The sequence below is a fragment of the Amaranthus tricolor genome, chromosome 17 (assembly GCF_026212465.1).
Source record: "Amaranthus tricolor cultivar Red isolate AtriRed21 chromosome 17, ASM2621246v1, whole genome shotgun sequence".
Taxonomy (NCBI): domain Eukaryota; kingdom Viridiplantae; phylum Streptophyta; class Magnoliopsida; order Caryophyllales; family Amaranthaceae; genus Amaranthus; species Amaranthus tricolor.
In genome coordinates, this window is record NC_080063.1 from 9063090 (window position 1) to 9078237 (window position 15148).

Consider the following 15148-nt stretch of genomic DNA (forward strand, 5'->3'; position numbering starts at 1 on the left):
AAAACATTTTTGGCAAAAATATGATCTATTTTTACAGGTAAATTAACAAAAAATGAAAAGTAAATTAAAATAAAAAAAAATTATAAAAATGAGTAAAAAAATCAGAATACCCCAGCCCTCCCCACTACCACCCCTCCTCCCACTACCACCCTCCCTCCCCGTGATCAGCTAGGCTCAGCCCTGGCGTAACCCTAACCACCACCACTACCATAATTTCATAATCTGGTGTAGAAGATCAGACCACCACAATTGTTATTACAAGAGCAATTAGGAGGAGACTTAATGGAAGCTGATTATGATTGATCAGAATGAGATTCTGATCCCTCCAAGAAATACCAATAAAGAGAAATCTTAGTCACTTTGGATTACAAAAACTTTGTTGGTACGTTTACCGCCGCCATTAAATTTGAGCTTGTAGACGGTGACAGTTGGGAACAGATAGGAAGAAGGGATAAGTGGTGGCAGTTGGGGAGGGGCAGGGAAAGGGGATGGGGTGGTGGCTGTTGGGGTGACGTAGGGAGAAGGATTGTGGTGGTTGAGGGTTGAGAGGGCCAGGGAGAGGGGATGGGGTGGTGGCCGGACTGGTGGCTGTTGGGGAGGGGATACTACGGGGACGGGGTTTGTTGTGTGGGTTTTAATTTTTTTTTTTAGTTTTTTAACTTAATTTTTTTAATTTTTTCTGTTTTATGTTAATTATTTAACTTTTTTTTTAAACAAAATTACCTATATAGCAGATTACCAATTAATATGGTTTACTCTTGGCAAATATGTCTCAAAGTTAAAATCATTTATGGTTAATCAATAGGAAATTATTGTAAGAATATCGAGTAAAAATTAAATTATTTAAGGTAATTTTCATAATATTTATCTCCAATTAAGACCAATATTTCATTCCAACACAAACGAGATGGGCTTGCATGCCCACATTATGTCCTAGAAAGAAATGTGTTTGGATTGGGTTTAGTCTTGGCTCTAAATAAAGTTACAATAAGTAATCCAGTCATCTAATAACAAAACACATAAACGACATGTTTTGTCATTGCTAATAAATTATAGAAAGAATATGGTTGTGTTATCACAACACCAGCATCTATAGTTGTACATTTAGAACTTAGTTTTGTTTTTATGATAAAGTAGGATGAAGTGAAAGGTTGAGTTACATATTTGTAAAAGAAATGGCATATGAAAAGTTGATAACAAAGAAAAAAAATGGAAGAGAGGGACCATGATAATGGAGCCAGCTAAGTAGCATCTTAGAGCTCGGTTAGTGTCCTAGCAAAAATGGTCTTAAGTGGGGGACCTTTTCTTGACTTATGCCAGGATCCTAAATACTCCTCTGTTCTATTAAAATTCCAATAATATATAAATTTATATAAAATTTATATTCTCTTTATTTTTAAAGTTGTTTTTATTTATTATTATTTTGGGTTGTTCTCTTTGTTGTATTTATAAAAAATATTTCTATTTATATTATAAGGTTTTGATAAAATTAACCTTGTTCATTCTTATTTTAATATTCTAATAATATTTATGGTTCTTACATATTTTTCACTAATTTTATTTTAACAAATTTATATTGCTTATGTCCCTCCATACTTCTCACTAATTTTAAAAATAATACTTTTTTGATAGTTGTGGTCCCCATATATTTTTTTCCACTTTCTTTGACTATTTTTTAATGTTTATGGTCCTTAATTTTTCTCTATTAAATTTATTAATTAATAAAATAATTTTTTTATCGTATAAAATATTCTATTTTTCTTAATTCTTGATATGTAGAAACTTTTTTTAAAATCGAAGAGAATAGTGCAATTTGAATAGGACGGAGACGCTAATCAAGTAAGAAAGAGTAAAGATCAATTTTCGTATCAAGTTTCAAGTGTCAAAACCGTAGTTTTGTAAAATTGTACAAGATGATCTACAAATGTATGTATGTGTGGTATCCCACCTCTCCTTACAAAATCGGTACTCTCTTTCTTTTTCGTCTACTTCCCGCTACTCGACATTCTTATCATTCCCCTTCTTCCTCACCACTATTCTCTTTCACTTTCTCCTTCTCTACTATTATTACTCCTCTTCCTTACCTTCTTCTTCCATGGTTATTCCTTCCACACCATGCCGCCCTCCTTCTCTCTCCCTTTCCTCCATTTCCTCGAGTAATTTTCTTACTTTAACTATCGATTTAAATTTTTTGTTAAGTTGATTTTTAGTATTAAAAGTTGGATTATGAGTATTTCAAGTGGGATTTAGTAGTAACAAGTATGAAGGGCACTCGTGCTAAATCCACACTTTTAATCTTGAGGGAATAATCATACGACTTGTTTGGTAATTAAAACTAAACGGTGGTAATCAAAAAATTAGTGTAATTTTGCTGAATTATCTATTAATAAATTTAATAGTTATACTTATATTTTTTCATAAAATTTACCTAATGTATTATCATATGAAATTATGTATTAGATGGTAAAAGAAAATTAAAAAAAAAATTTATAATTAAATTTTAATTACCATTGAAATAATATGATATACTATATCATAAAAATTTAAATTACAAATAATTTCTGTATATTTCCACCAAGTAATACTTAATGATCAGCTTAAGCATTTGACAGTTTCAATATATTGATTATTTGTTTTATTTATAAGGATTCTGCGAAGCGCATTTGCAAAATCTCCAACAGAAGAGAGTCCTTCAAACGTAGCAGGAAATGGAAGCAATCACAGCAGTAAGTACAACAGCAATGAAGATGATAATTTCACTAGTGGAAGCTGGAGCAACCCCATTGAGTGTTACGCATGCACTCAAGTAGGCGTTCCAGTTTTCCACTCAACAAGTTGTGATCAGGCGGGCCAACCCGAATGGGAGGCTTCCGCTGGATCCTCTCTTTACCCAACCCGTCCGGGAACCAAACAATCCCGTGGAAAACGACCGTTACTGTGGCCTAAAGGACTATTCGGGCCGGTTGTAGACCCAAGAAGCGGGAGGGTACGGAAGTGGAACCGGGTTATACTGATTGCACGTGCGGTAGCATTAGCCGTTGATCCTGTGTTCTTCTATGCGCTGTCCATCGGAAAAGGTGGTTCGTGTCTGTATATGGATGGGGTTTTAGCAGCGGTTGTGACACTTATTCGCACGGGTGTGGATATTGTTCATCTGTGGCACGTGTGGCTTCAATTCCGGCTGGCGTTCGTGTCAAGGGAATCACTGGTGATTGGAAGCGGGAAACTCGTGTGGGACGCACGTGCAATTGCGTCACATTATGTGCGTTCTTTGAAAGGTTTCTGGTTTGATCTTTATGTTATTCTCCCTATACCACAGGTATGCATCTTGTGAGTCACTCTTTTATTTCGAGAAATAATGTTAGTTTTTATAATCCGTACAAATGGTAATTTCCGAATATTGGATATTCTTGATGAAATTATGGGTTTATGTTTCCAATTTGCATTATTTACCAGATTTTCTTTTTCTTCATTATGTATCCACATGTAATTTTTAGGAGAGAAAACAAATTAGAAATGGTAGGGTCCATGATCAAGGGTCTATATAATTGAATGAATCCTTGCTAAAAAAAACCATATTTCCAATTTTAGGTTTACTAAACTTTAATTTTTCATATTAATATCCGAGTAAAATTGGAGAGGATCCTAACACAATTCCTAATATAAGTAATAGAAAAAAGTAATGGAGAGGATCCTAACACAATTCCGACACAAGAAAAAAGTGTGTACAGTGGTGTACCCTCGAATTTTATTTTAGTAAAATAAAAATGTAGGTACTGTTAAAACTTAGAGAGATAAGGAGGAAGTAGAATGAGTAAAAGTTAGAAGATGGAGATGTTTTTACTCATTGGTGTGTTTTTTTACATTGGTGAACTTTCATACTAGGTTGCACTAAAACGGACACGGACACGGACACGACACTGGTACAGGAAAACGCCAATTTAAAAATGGCGGACACAGGGACACGAAAATGGTAATATAATAAATATATCAAATTAAAGATAATTTTACAATCTTTCACACTTTAAAAACATAAAACTCACATAAAATGCAAATAAGTACCAAATAAACAACATGAGTATTTAAAAATAGTCATACAAACCAAATTAAAGAAAATCAAATAAATAGGTAAATTTAAGTTTGATCATCACACATCATCCATATGACATCCATCATCATCCTCCGCTACAAAAGTAGTTTCCAACTCGGGCTCATCGAGAGAAAGATCCGCCATGCCAAGACAAATAGAATCTTTTAAATTTCCAAAGTCATCTCCTCCAACTTCCCACAACCTTGTTCTTCCCTTGTTATAAGCCTCACCTCTCCTTGAAAGCAAACGAAGATTGTTATGAATGTACACCAAATCTTGAGCATGTTTTGGTGCAAGTTTGTATCTAGTACATGAATGAATGAATTTATATGTGCTTCGATTCCTCTCACAACAAGAGGAAGATGATGGTTGTCCTAACAACTTGAATGCTAATGCTTGAAGCATTGGAACTTGTGAACCATAAGTTTCCCACCAATGCTTTGGAGCCATCAAGTACATATCATTCAAGCATTCCGGTTCGGTAAATACACCACCATCTCTTGCTAAGAAAATAGCATACTCCATATTAACCTTTCTTCTATCTTCCAAGTCTTGAAACAATCTTCTAAAGCAATTGAATCTTTGTGTGGAAATTTCATTGTCAACATGTGGAGCAACTCTACCAGGGATCTCTTTAAGCCACGTGTCACTATAATACCTTTTGAATACATAAAAAAGAAGAAAATTTAGTTAATGCATAATCTAATGCTTTAAACATTTAAACATACAATAATATATAATACCTTGGATTCAAATAATGTGCCAAACAATGAAGTGGACTGTTGCTTTTCTTCCAACGGCTAAGAAGTATTATTTCGACCACACTAAAGAAAGAAGAATACTCATGCCTTTGCTTATGCTCATGGTTATATATGATCTCTTTCACCTTTGAAATCATTAAATCCCATTTTTCATATACTAGATGAAGTGATGCTTTGTCGGTGTCACATGCTCTTATCATGTCATAAATGGGACGAGTAAAATCAAGGATGTAATCTACCTTGTCCCACCAATCGTCATTTAGAATCTTTTCCCTCACAAGTGTAGCTTGTCCACGATGATCATCACGATATGTGGACCAAGCCTCACTAACAACCATGGATTGCAGAGTAGTTTTAAAAAGTTTCATCCTCTTTAGCATTAAAACTACTGAAGCGAAGCGAGAATCACCAACAGAAAGAAGCTTTAATGGAGAGAACTTATTAAATATAGCTAACCTCATTGAATGGTTCATTATGTAGTTTTTGACAAATAAAGCATCTCCAAGAACTTCGGTTATCCAATGACACTCATCATAAATCTCCTCATTGTTTGAAACATTTTTAGCATTACAAATGTTTTTAAGAGCAAGGTTAAGAGTGTAAAGAATGCATGGTGTCCAAAATATATGTGGATATCTACCTTCTATAAGTTCTCCAGCGGCCTTGCAATTGCTTGCATTATCAGTGAGAATTTGTACAACAAATTTGTCATCTCCAACTTCTTCAATGGCATCATTCAACAAACTAGCAATAAAGTCTTTATCATTTATATCTCCTGAGCAATCAACGGCCTTTAAAAACAGAGGACCAACTTCATAAGCCACCATGAGGTTAATTAAAGGTCTCCTTTGTGGATCACTCCACCCATCACTCACTATACTTACCCCTTTTTCCCTCCAAGTAGCCTTTGTTGGTTCTAAAAGCTTTTCAACATTTTCTTTCTCTCTATCTAACAAAGTGGTTCTCATTTTATTGTAACCAGGAGGCTTGTAACCAGGAATATTATTTGTGGCAGCATAGTTGTATGAACTAATATAGTAAGGGTTTCGACAAAGGTTGAAAGGCAATCCTCCAGTAAAAAACATCCTTGCTATCTCAGCATCCAAATTGTTTCGAGCTTGTATATCAAAAGCTTTGGTGATTGGGTTGTCAGATTTTCTTTTCTTGGCATATAAAGTTGGTGAAAGAAAAGTTTCACAAGACAAAGATTGACTAGGAAGTGGTGGTCTTTTTGGTTGTCTAGATTCTTTATATTGCTCAACTTGTCTTTCTAAGTTTCTCATTTGCATTCTATCCTCATTTGTTACATTAGGACATTGACTAATTCCACCTTTTGCAAGACCCATCAAATGTGCTTTAACTCTAGTATATGAACCACTCTTTATTTGTTTGCAAAAGTTGCATTGCCAAGTATAATTACCCCTAGCCCCACTCATTTTGTCCCCTTTAACAACATATTTCCACAAAGGATAAGAACCGAAATCAACCTCTTCATTTGTAGCATCACCACTAACATTGCATGAATCAGAGCCACTAGTCCCACTACTAGACATGATTGAACTCTTCAAATTCAAACTACCACAATTAAAGATTTAAAAATCAAGATTAACAAATGATACATTAACAATTTAACATTAACAAATAATAATTAATAAATATTCAAAGAGGATATATAAAAAAATCAAGAACAACATTTCAACTTTTCAGAATTCAAATTACAAACACATTGTAAATTTAACATTAACAAATAACAATTAACAAATATTCAAAGAGGATATACAAAAAAATCAAGAACAACATTTCAACTTTTCAAAATTCAAATTACAAACACTAAGATTAAGAATTTAAGATTAACAAATAACACATTAACAATTTAACATTAACAAATAACAATTAACAAATATTCAAAGAGGATATACAAAAAAATCAAGAACAAAGATTAAAGATTAGAACAAGATTAATATTAGGATTTAGGATAAAGAGTGAAAATACCTTAAACAAAATCAAAAATTTCGAAACCCACAGGGCATCAACAGTGTTTGACTGTTCGTCTGTGATGGAGGAGCAGCCGGCGGTGGCGTGGTGCGGGAGTGCGGCAGCCGACAGCGATAGTGGAGGTGGAGGAAGAGTTGTGTAGAGTTTTTAGGGTTAGAGTGAAAGAGAGTTGAGAGGAGTGAGAGCAAGAGAGGGAATTGAGAGGGAAGGGAATTCGAGTGCTTCTGCTTCAGAATTCTACTTATGAATTATGATTTCAATTTTTTTATTTATTTATTTTTTTAAAAAAACATGTCCTTGACTGCTTGACGTGTCCCTTCCGTGTCCTTGTCGTGTTCGCGTGTCCGGAAAAATATTAAAATATTGGACACTTCATTTGGCGTGTCGGACACGGATTTTTGCGTGTCCGTTTCCGACACGCGACACGCCAGTCTAGTGGCGTGTCCGTGTATTCCAGCTTCCAAATATTTATAGGCAAGTTCATCTATAATTACATTGAATGCATTCACATTAGGGTAAATTCATTAATTACCTTTCACACTATATTTCAACACTCCCCCTTGAATGCATTCTAATTATGTAAAAAGAGTAAAATATTATTACAATATTTCTATTTAATATTGCCTCATTAAAAACCTTGTCAGGAAAAATCCAATGGGATAAAAACCTGAACGAAGGGAAAAAGAGTGCAGTAAGTATGATTCTCTCCCTGAGTTCAACAGATATCTCGTAGATGACACATTCCAATTTTATATACAAGTTGCTCGAATCTCTTTGATGGAAGGGACTTTGTGAATAGATCTGCAAGATTTTCACTTGATTGAATTTGTTTGACTTTTACTACTTTGTACTTCTGGAGTTCATGTGCAAAGAAAAGTTTTGGTGCTATGTGTTTGGTTCTATCCCCTTTTATGAAGCCTTCACTAACTTGTTCAATACAACCAGTATTATCTTCAAAAATTACTGTTGGAGAATTTATTATCGAGTTTATCCCACATTCTTCTTGAATATGACCAATTACCGACCTTAACCAAACGCATTCTCTACTTGTTTCATAAAGGGCGATCAATTCTGCATGGTTTGATGATGTAGCTATCAGTGTTTGTTTCGTGGATCTCCAAGATATTGCGGTACCTCCATATGTGAATACATATCCATTTTGTGATTTAACCTTATGGGGATCTGATAAGTATCCAGCATCTGCATATCCAACAAGAGTAGCATCTTGCTTTGATCTATAAAATAGTCCAAGATCTTTAGTTCCTCGAAGGTAGCGCAACAAATGTTTTATTCCACTCCAATGTCTCTTTGTTGGTGAATTACTATATCTAGCTAATAAATTAACAGCGAAAGCAATATCAGGTCTTGTATTATTAGCTAGATACATCAAAGCTCCAATTGCGCTTAAATATGGCACTTCAGGGCCAAGAATCTCCTCGTCTTCTTCACAAGGTCGAAATGGATCATCTTTTGGTTTTAATGATCGCACTATCATTGGAGAGCTCAACGGATGAGCTTTGTCCATATGAAATCTTTTTAGGACTTTTTCTGTATAGTTGGATTGGTGCACAAAGATAGGGTTTTTGATGCAAAGAGTAAAGTTGAAAAGATAAGGGGTATGTGGTAAAAAAGTTGGGGTAATCCGATTTTAAAGAGGGTTATCCCAAATTGTACAATATACCGTATTATTTATGTATACTTAAAAGAAATACGTAAAGTAAAAAGTAAATAAAAAATGCACATGGATATAAATGCAAATACTGCAAATAAAAAAAATGCACATATAAATATACGAGAATAAAAAAATAATACTAACCGTCCATTTAGGCGGTAAAAGAAAAACAATTAGCCAGCCATATAGGCGGTTTAAAGAATAACAAAAGAAATAAATAATACTATCCTTCCATTTAGGTGGTAAAAAAAAAAGTTAACCAGCCATATAGGCGGTATAAAATAAAATAATAACAAAAGCAATAAAGTGTCCTTGTCATCCGTAAAGGTGACGTATTGTCCAATAAATTATTTTATGGGTCATTTAAATTTATCATGCAACGTTTAGTACTTGTTTCTCCCTCATCATCTTTGGTTCTTTTATTACTCGTTTAGTAAAAATATAAAAATGTGTTAGAAACACCTTGGATGATGATGTTGACACCATTTGATTGTTGGTCCATTTGTGGGTACTGATGAAGAAAAATGCTTAATTAGGTTTTTAAAAATATTACCTTCTTGATTATTAAGGGTAGAGCTGGTGCTGATAACGTGTTAATGCTTAGAGAGATAAGGAGGAAGTAGAATATGTAAAAGTTAGAAGATAGAGATGTTTTTACTTATTGATGTGTATTTTACAATGGTGAACTTCCATTTTTATAGGCAAGTTCATTTATAATTACATTGAATGCATTCACATTAGGGTAAATTCATTAATTATCTTTCACACTATATTTGTTAATTACTTTTCACACTATATTTCAACAGGTACTTGGTATTTTGGTCAATTGAAAATGGTATCACAATTTAACTCTTAAAGATAGGAATTAAGATCCTCTTCATTACTTAAAATATAATGAATGATTCATTATTCAATCCAATTGCTATAAATACTTGATAGAGTTTAAAAGGGGATTTTAGCGTTTTGTTTTTTATTTTAAAATATGTGTCAAAATCCTAATATGAGTAATAGAGAAAAGTAATGGAGAGGATCCTAATACCAAAGATAGGATACGTAATAATGATAAATTTGAAGTTGATTTGAAATTTGATTGAAATTTAGTAGGTAATAACAGGTTAATTTTGACTCATGATCCGAAAATGACCTGATCCAAAAACACTAGAAAAAACTAAGTCAAAAACAACCGAAACTCAAATTTGGCCGTTTGACCTATTTTTAGTTCCATATCATCATATTTTTATAATTTTATATTTTAAGTCAACTTTTCCTTATTTTAGTCTTAAATAATATGATAAAATATTTATATTTTAGAATTAATGACCCGTTGGGATACGATCCAACAAAAAAATAAACCGACCCAAAGTTGTCGAGACCGGACTTGCAACCGGCCTGACGGATCAGTAGTAAGCACTCAAAATCCCAAATCCATAAGGTGATCACAAATTCACAATATGCACTGGAATTTGTATACATACCATCATTGTCATACAAGGTTAAATAATAATGGAGGAGATATTTTAAATCAATGAGAGAGTATTATTTATAAATTTTCTTAATATTTATTATCTAAGAGCACATGTATAATCATATATGAATAAATAAAGATCTAAAGAATTTACAATTTTTAATAATACAACAATAAAGACAATCCGTAGTTCAAAATACTATTAAACTCCAAATAGGGTGTGTCCTAAAAGTAGATTCAAGGGACAACTGCGAAACCGACTAAGGTCAAACTTGAAAAGTACAAATAAGGTAACTACAAGGGTCCAATAGAAAAATATATTTATTATGGCAAAGGTCCAACGTGAAGATTTTAGTAGAAATAGGACAATAGAAGTATATTTTTAGTCATGTCGATGTTGAGTGCTTTTGTAGAACCAAGGATCAAAAACTAGACTTATTGTTGTGCGACAGTAGAAGCAAGATCGATTAATAATAATGAAACAATCAAGAAATCCAATGCAAACGATAAGAAAATGACACAAGAGATTTAACGTGGTTCACTACTAATGTGATAGCTACGTCCACCAGCACCGAAATCAAATAATTTCAATATGATCGCAAAGAATTACAAGATGAATGAAGAATTTCACTCACAAATTACAATGGCTCTCGTGTGATCTCTCTATTTGTGAATAATGAAACCCTAGCACTAATAGAAGGAGATATATATACTAAAACCTAATTAAAAGATACTTAGGCTTCAAGAAACCCAAATAACCGTTAAAAATCCACGAGAAAATAAGACAAAACGCATAACTGTAAAAAAGTAAGGGAGATCATATAGAGTAAAGAAAAATGTGAAAAGATTTAATTGACGCAATGGATAAATCAATCACTACTAATAGTCAAATGAAATATTCTCTATTTGTTATTGGTGAGTTGAATTTCACTATTTATTGATGTCTATTAGTAATTGTTTGTTTATCTAATGGGTAGATTTGCTAAGCTCAAAAAATTAGGGAAGTAGTGATTGTTTAATAGCAACTATTTAAATGGTTGAATCTCATGAGAGTATGTGTAAGGAAAATATGTTACCAAATAAGAAAATATAATACTTATTTAATTTGAAAATGCTAAGAGAGAAAACAAAGTGTTGACTAGAATATAAGGGAATACAATTTCGTTTAAAGTTAGTCTACAACTTATAAATAAAAAGTCGATTCTCCATTTCACCCATGGCTCTAAAAATGTCAGGATCAAGCCTATCACTAGATTAGTAATCAATCCACCTAAATCTAGATAAAAAATGTGTGCTAGCACAAAAAACGAAAAAAGAGAAAAATGAAAATAACAATCTTTTTCACCTTTGGCAGCTTTATCTTTCTCTTACTAACAAGCGTGCGCGCACACATGAAAACCATTTTGAATAAAAACCCTAGTATTAATATCAATATTAAGGGTAATATTGTCTTTTGATCTAAATATACTTATGTTGTCGTTAATAACTTATCAATAATTTATTTTGTGTGACCTTTTAGAATTACATTTGATTCTATTTAGTCTAATCTTACTAGTCTAAAACATATGTTATTCTTTAGTAAGAAGTAACCGTTAAATATCAACTATCAGATACCAGCTATCAGTTATCAATTACCAACCATTTTCTAAATAACCCAAATAATGTGGTTCCTTGTTAATATAAGATTATAGATCGTACAACAAAAAGCATTAGTATTTATCTTTGATTCATAAAAACACAAGGATACAGACAAATCATATTTGTTAAAATCCTTTCATTTGATACTTTCAGGTCGTATTTTGGTCTGTGGTACCAACATTACTCAGACAGGATAAAATAAAAATTTTGATGACGATACTCCTGCTGATATTTTTGTTCCAATTCCTGCCCAAAGCCTACCACAGCTTCTACTTAATGAGGAAAATGCAAAAGGTCACTGGATACATCTTTGGAACAATTTGGTGGGGATTTGGACTTAATCTTGTTGCTTACTTCATTGCTTCTCATGTAAGCCATATTCCGAATGATCTCTAGTAATAACTTTTAGGAAAAATTACAGTGAATAAAACAAATTTTTGTTGATTTTTGTACAGTATGCCTACTTTTAATTAATTATGAATAATAGCAACTTAAGGGTGTATTTTCCTAAAATAATACAAACTTTTGTTTAACCATCAATTTACCTTTGTTTTTTTATCAAATAGTCTACCACTCTATCTGTTTCTTTTCAAATATTCTATTTGGTTTTGGGTTACTATTAATTAATCACTCTTAATTTGTATTTATTCTTAATCCATCCATTAAAACATAGTAAAGTGAGATCTTGTTAGATTTGTCTCAACATAAGGTTTATTAATATCTAATTTTTATAATTTTTAATTATACAAAATTATCGTTCTTAAGTATTGAATTAGCGCATTGACTGCAAAAATCAAATGGGACATTACAATGAAACAGAAGGGGTATAAACAAAAGTTAGTATTATTCCAGGCAAACACACCCTAAATTGGTATTATTCATGGTTAATCAAAAGTATGTATTAATGTAGGAAAATTAGTGAAAGTTTGTATTATTCACGGTAATTTTTCCTAACTTTTATTCATTTTTGCTCATTTTTTCGTGATTTAATCATTGTATGAATTAACCAGGTTGTTGGAGGATGTTGGTATGTTCTTGCAATACAACGCGTTGCAGCTTGCCTCATTCAACAATGTAGTAGGATAGGAAAGTGTAACAAGTCCCTGTCTTGCGCCAAGGGAATTTGTTATGAATTTTTGCAGCAACCGAATACGATAGCAAGATGTGGTGCCAATTCCACGATCCATCGAGTGTCGTTTTGCTTGAATGATAACGGACCTTTCAGTTATGGCATTTATAGTTCAGCCGTGCCTGTCATTTCTAGCAATGCCATCATCATTAAGATTTTTTATCCGATTTCTTGGGGTTTGTTTCAACTAAGGTACCCAATTACTTCACAAACTTGAAATATATGTGCACTTCTTATATGTGAAATTGCAGATGATATTTACTTCTAAGGTCAATCGGAAACAACTCTTTATTATCATTAATAACTGTATAACATGGATAAGATTTCGTACATTCGACCCCCAAAGCTCACCCTGGGTGGGAGCCACTTAATGGTATTGGGGCAATGAAATGTTGTGTGTTGCTAATTATAACGAACACACCATATGATCTTAGATTAATGATGTATATTTTGTATTATTTTCAGCACCTTTGGCAATAATCTTACTCCAACAAGCCAATGGGCAGAAGTTTTGTTCTGTATGTGCCTCGTTCTTGGTGGCTTAATGCTTTTCACCTTGTTGATAGGAAACATTCAGGTAAGTAAATAAGCTTGTAGCTCTTTTTGTTGTTAAATTGGCTTCCTAAGCTCTGTATTTTAACTTTGAAGTATGATTGATAATCAAAATGTGAGCATTTTTCATGTAAATTTAATCTAACGATGAGGTTTGTTATTTATGTTTCTACTCCAAAAAGGTATTTCTGCATACCGTAATGGCAAAGAAGAGAAGAATGCAGTTAAGATGTCGAGATATGGAATGGTGGATGAGGCGAAGGCAATTGCCATCGCGTTTAAGACATAGAGTCCGTCACTTTGAACGTCAAAGCTGGTTGACTACCGGAGGAGTTAATGAGATGGAGTTAATAAAAGATTTGCCTGAAGGCCTTCGTCGTGACATCAAACGCTATCTTTGTCTTGATCTGATGAAAAAGGTACTAAAACAACTCATAATACCATGCACACTAATTCTATTATGCAACACTTTTCACTCTACGCTCTACTAAGTACTAAGTACTAATACACACTCCTTATTCCCATCTCAACCAGCCCACTAACATGTTAAGGTTGTTGCACGATATTTTAGTATGGAAAGCTCACATAAGAGTTTTTCCGCAAGTAAAACAACAACAAAGTTTTTAATTACCCGTATGTATTCCAATCTTTACTAGAGTTGAGGGGCAACCTTCGATCCCGACCCCCTCGTTATAAGGGAGGTTTGCCTATTTTTCCCACGCTCCTTAGACCCTACCTTTGGGGGGGGACTCATTGGATGATGATGATTCCAATATTAGTGTTCTTTATGTTTTCCCATGTTTATATCAGGTACCACTATTTCGCTGCTTGGATGACCTTATCCTTGATAACATATGTGACAGAGTTAAACCATTGATTTATTGTAAAGATGAAAAGGTATGTGATAATATAAGCCTTATTTCTGTTAAAGTATATAGCATGATTTGTTTCCTTGACATGATATAAAAAGTCAGCGTGGCAAGAGGTCACGGGTTCAAAACTCAAGTACCCCTCATTTAAATTGGAATATTAAGCGTCAGGTATGAGGAGTGCTTGTGTTGCATCCATACTTCTAGCGAAAGAACTCTCGTGTGAGGGGGCGTATTAGAATATATAACATATCATGGGGCCTCAACCATCAGCGTAAGCTTTTGGTTGAGTTGATTCCTTGTCAATTTCTACCTAATTTGCAAAAATTAAGCTATATTCCATTAGTGATACATTGTGTTATGATTTGAAAATAGATAATGAGGGAAGGTGATCCAGTACAAAGAATGGTATTCATAGTAAAAGGGAGAATACAAAGCAAACAAAATCTAAGCAAAGGGATAGTAGCAGAAGATATTCTTGGTGCAGGAGCATTCTTAGGTGATGAGCTGTTATCTTGGAGTCTTCGAAGACCATTTATTCATCGACTACCCGCTTCATCAGCCACTTTATTCTGTATCGAATCAACAGAAGCTTTTGGACTTGATGCATACGACTTGCATTACATCACAGAACATTTTCGTTACAAGTTTGCGAATGAAAGTTTGAGGCGGACATTGAGATATCATTCTTCGATTTGGAGGACTTGGGCTGCCGTAAATATTCAATTTGCTTGGCATCGTTATGTGAAGAGGAGTAAAGGTTTGGTACCGAGTGTTGATTCGCGTAATGCAGATAATGATAAACGTCTTCTTCAATTTGCTGCTATGTTTATGTCTATAAGGCCTCATGATCATCTTGACTAGTTAATCATCCTTTTTTCCTGCCCTTTTTTAAGGGATGTTTCTCCTTTTCATTTTGATTCATATGTTTTTTTTATAAACAAATATTCTATCAATAAAAATAAGAATTTTTCTTT

General features: G+C 33.4%; 1 protein-coding gene across 2 annotated transcripts; it reads left to right on the top strand.

The window, feature by feature from the left end:
• The first annotated feature begins 1994 nt into the window (after positions 1-1994).
• Positions 1995-15148, top strand: LOC130804292 (cyclic nucleotide-gated ion channel 2-like). Of its 2 annotated transcripts, XM_057668679.1 has the most exons (8): positions 1995-2156; positions 2647-3319; positions 11775-11990; positions 12632-12942; positions 13216-13327; positions 13485-13721; positions 14113-14199; positions 14547-15148. In XM_057668679.1, the coding sequence occupies exons 1-8, from the start codon at positions 2116-2118 to the stop codon at positions 15033-15035; spliced, it is 2166 nt and encodes a 721-aa protein (XP_057524662.1). In that variant the 5' UTR covers positions 1995-2115; the 3' UTR covers positions 15036-15148. The 2 variants fall into 2 exon arrangements, with proteins under 2 accessions (XP_057524662.1, XP_057524663.1); XM_057668680.1 differs by lacking the exon at positions 14113-14199.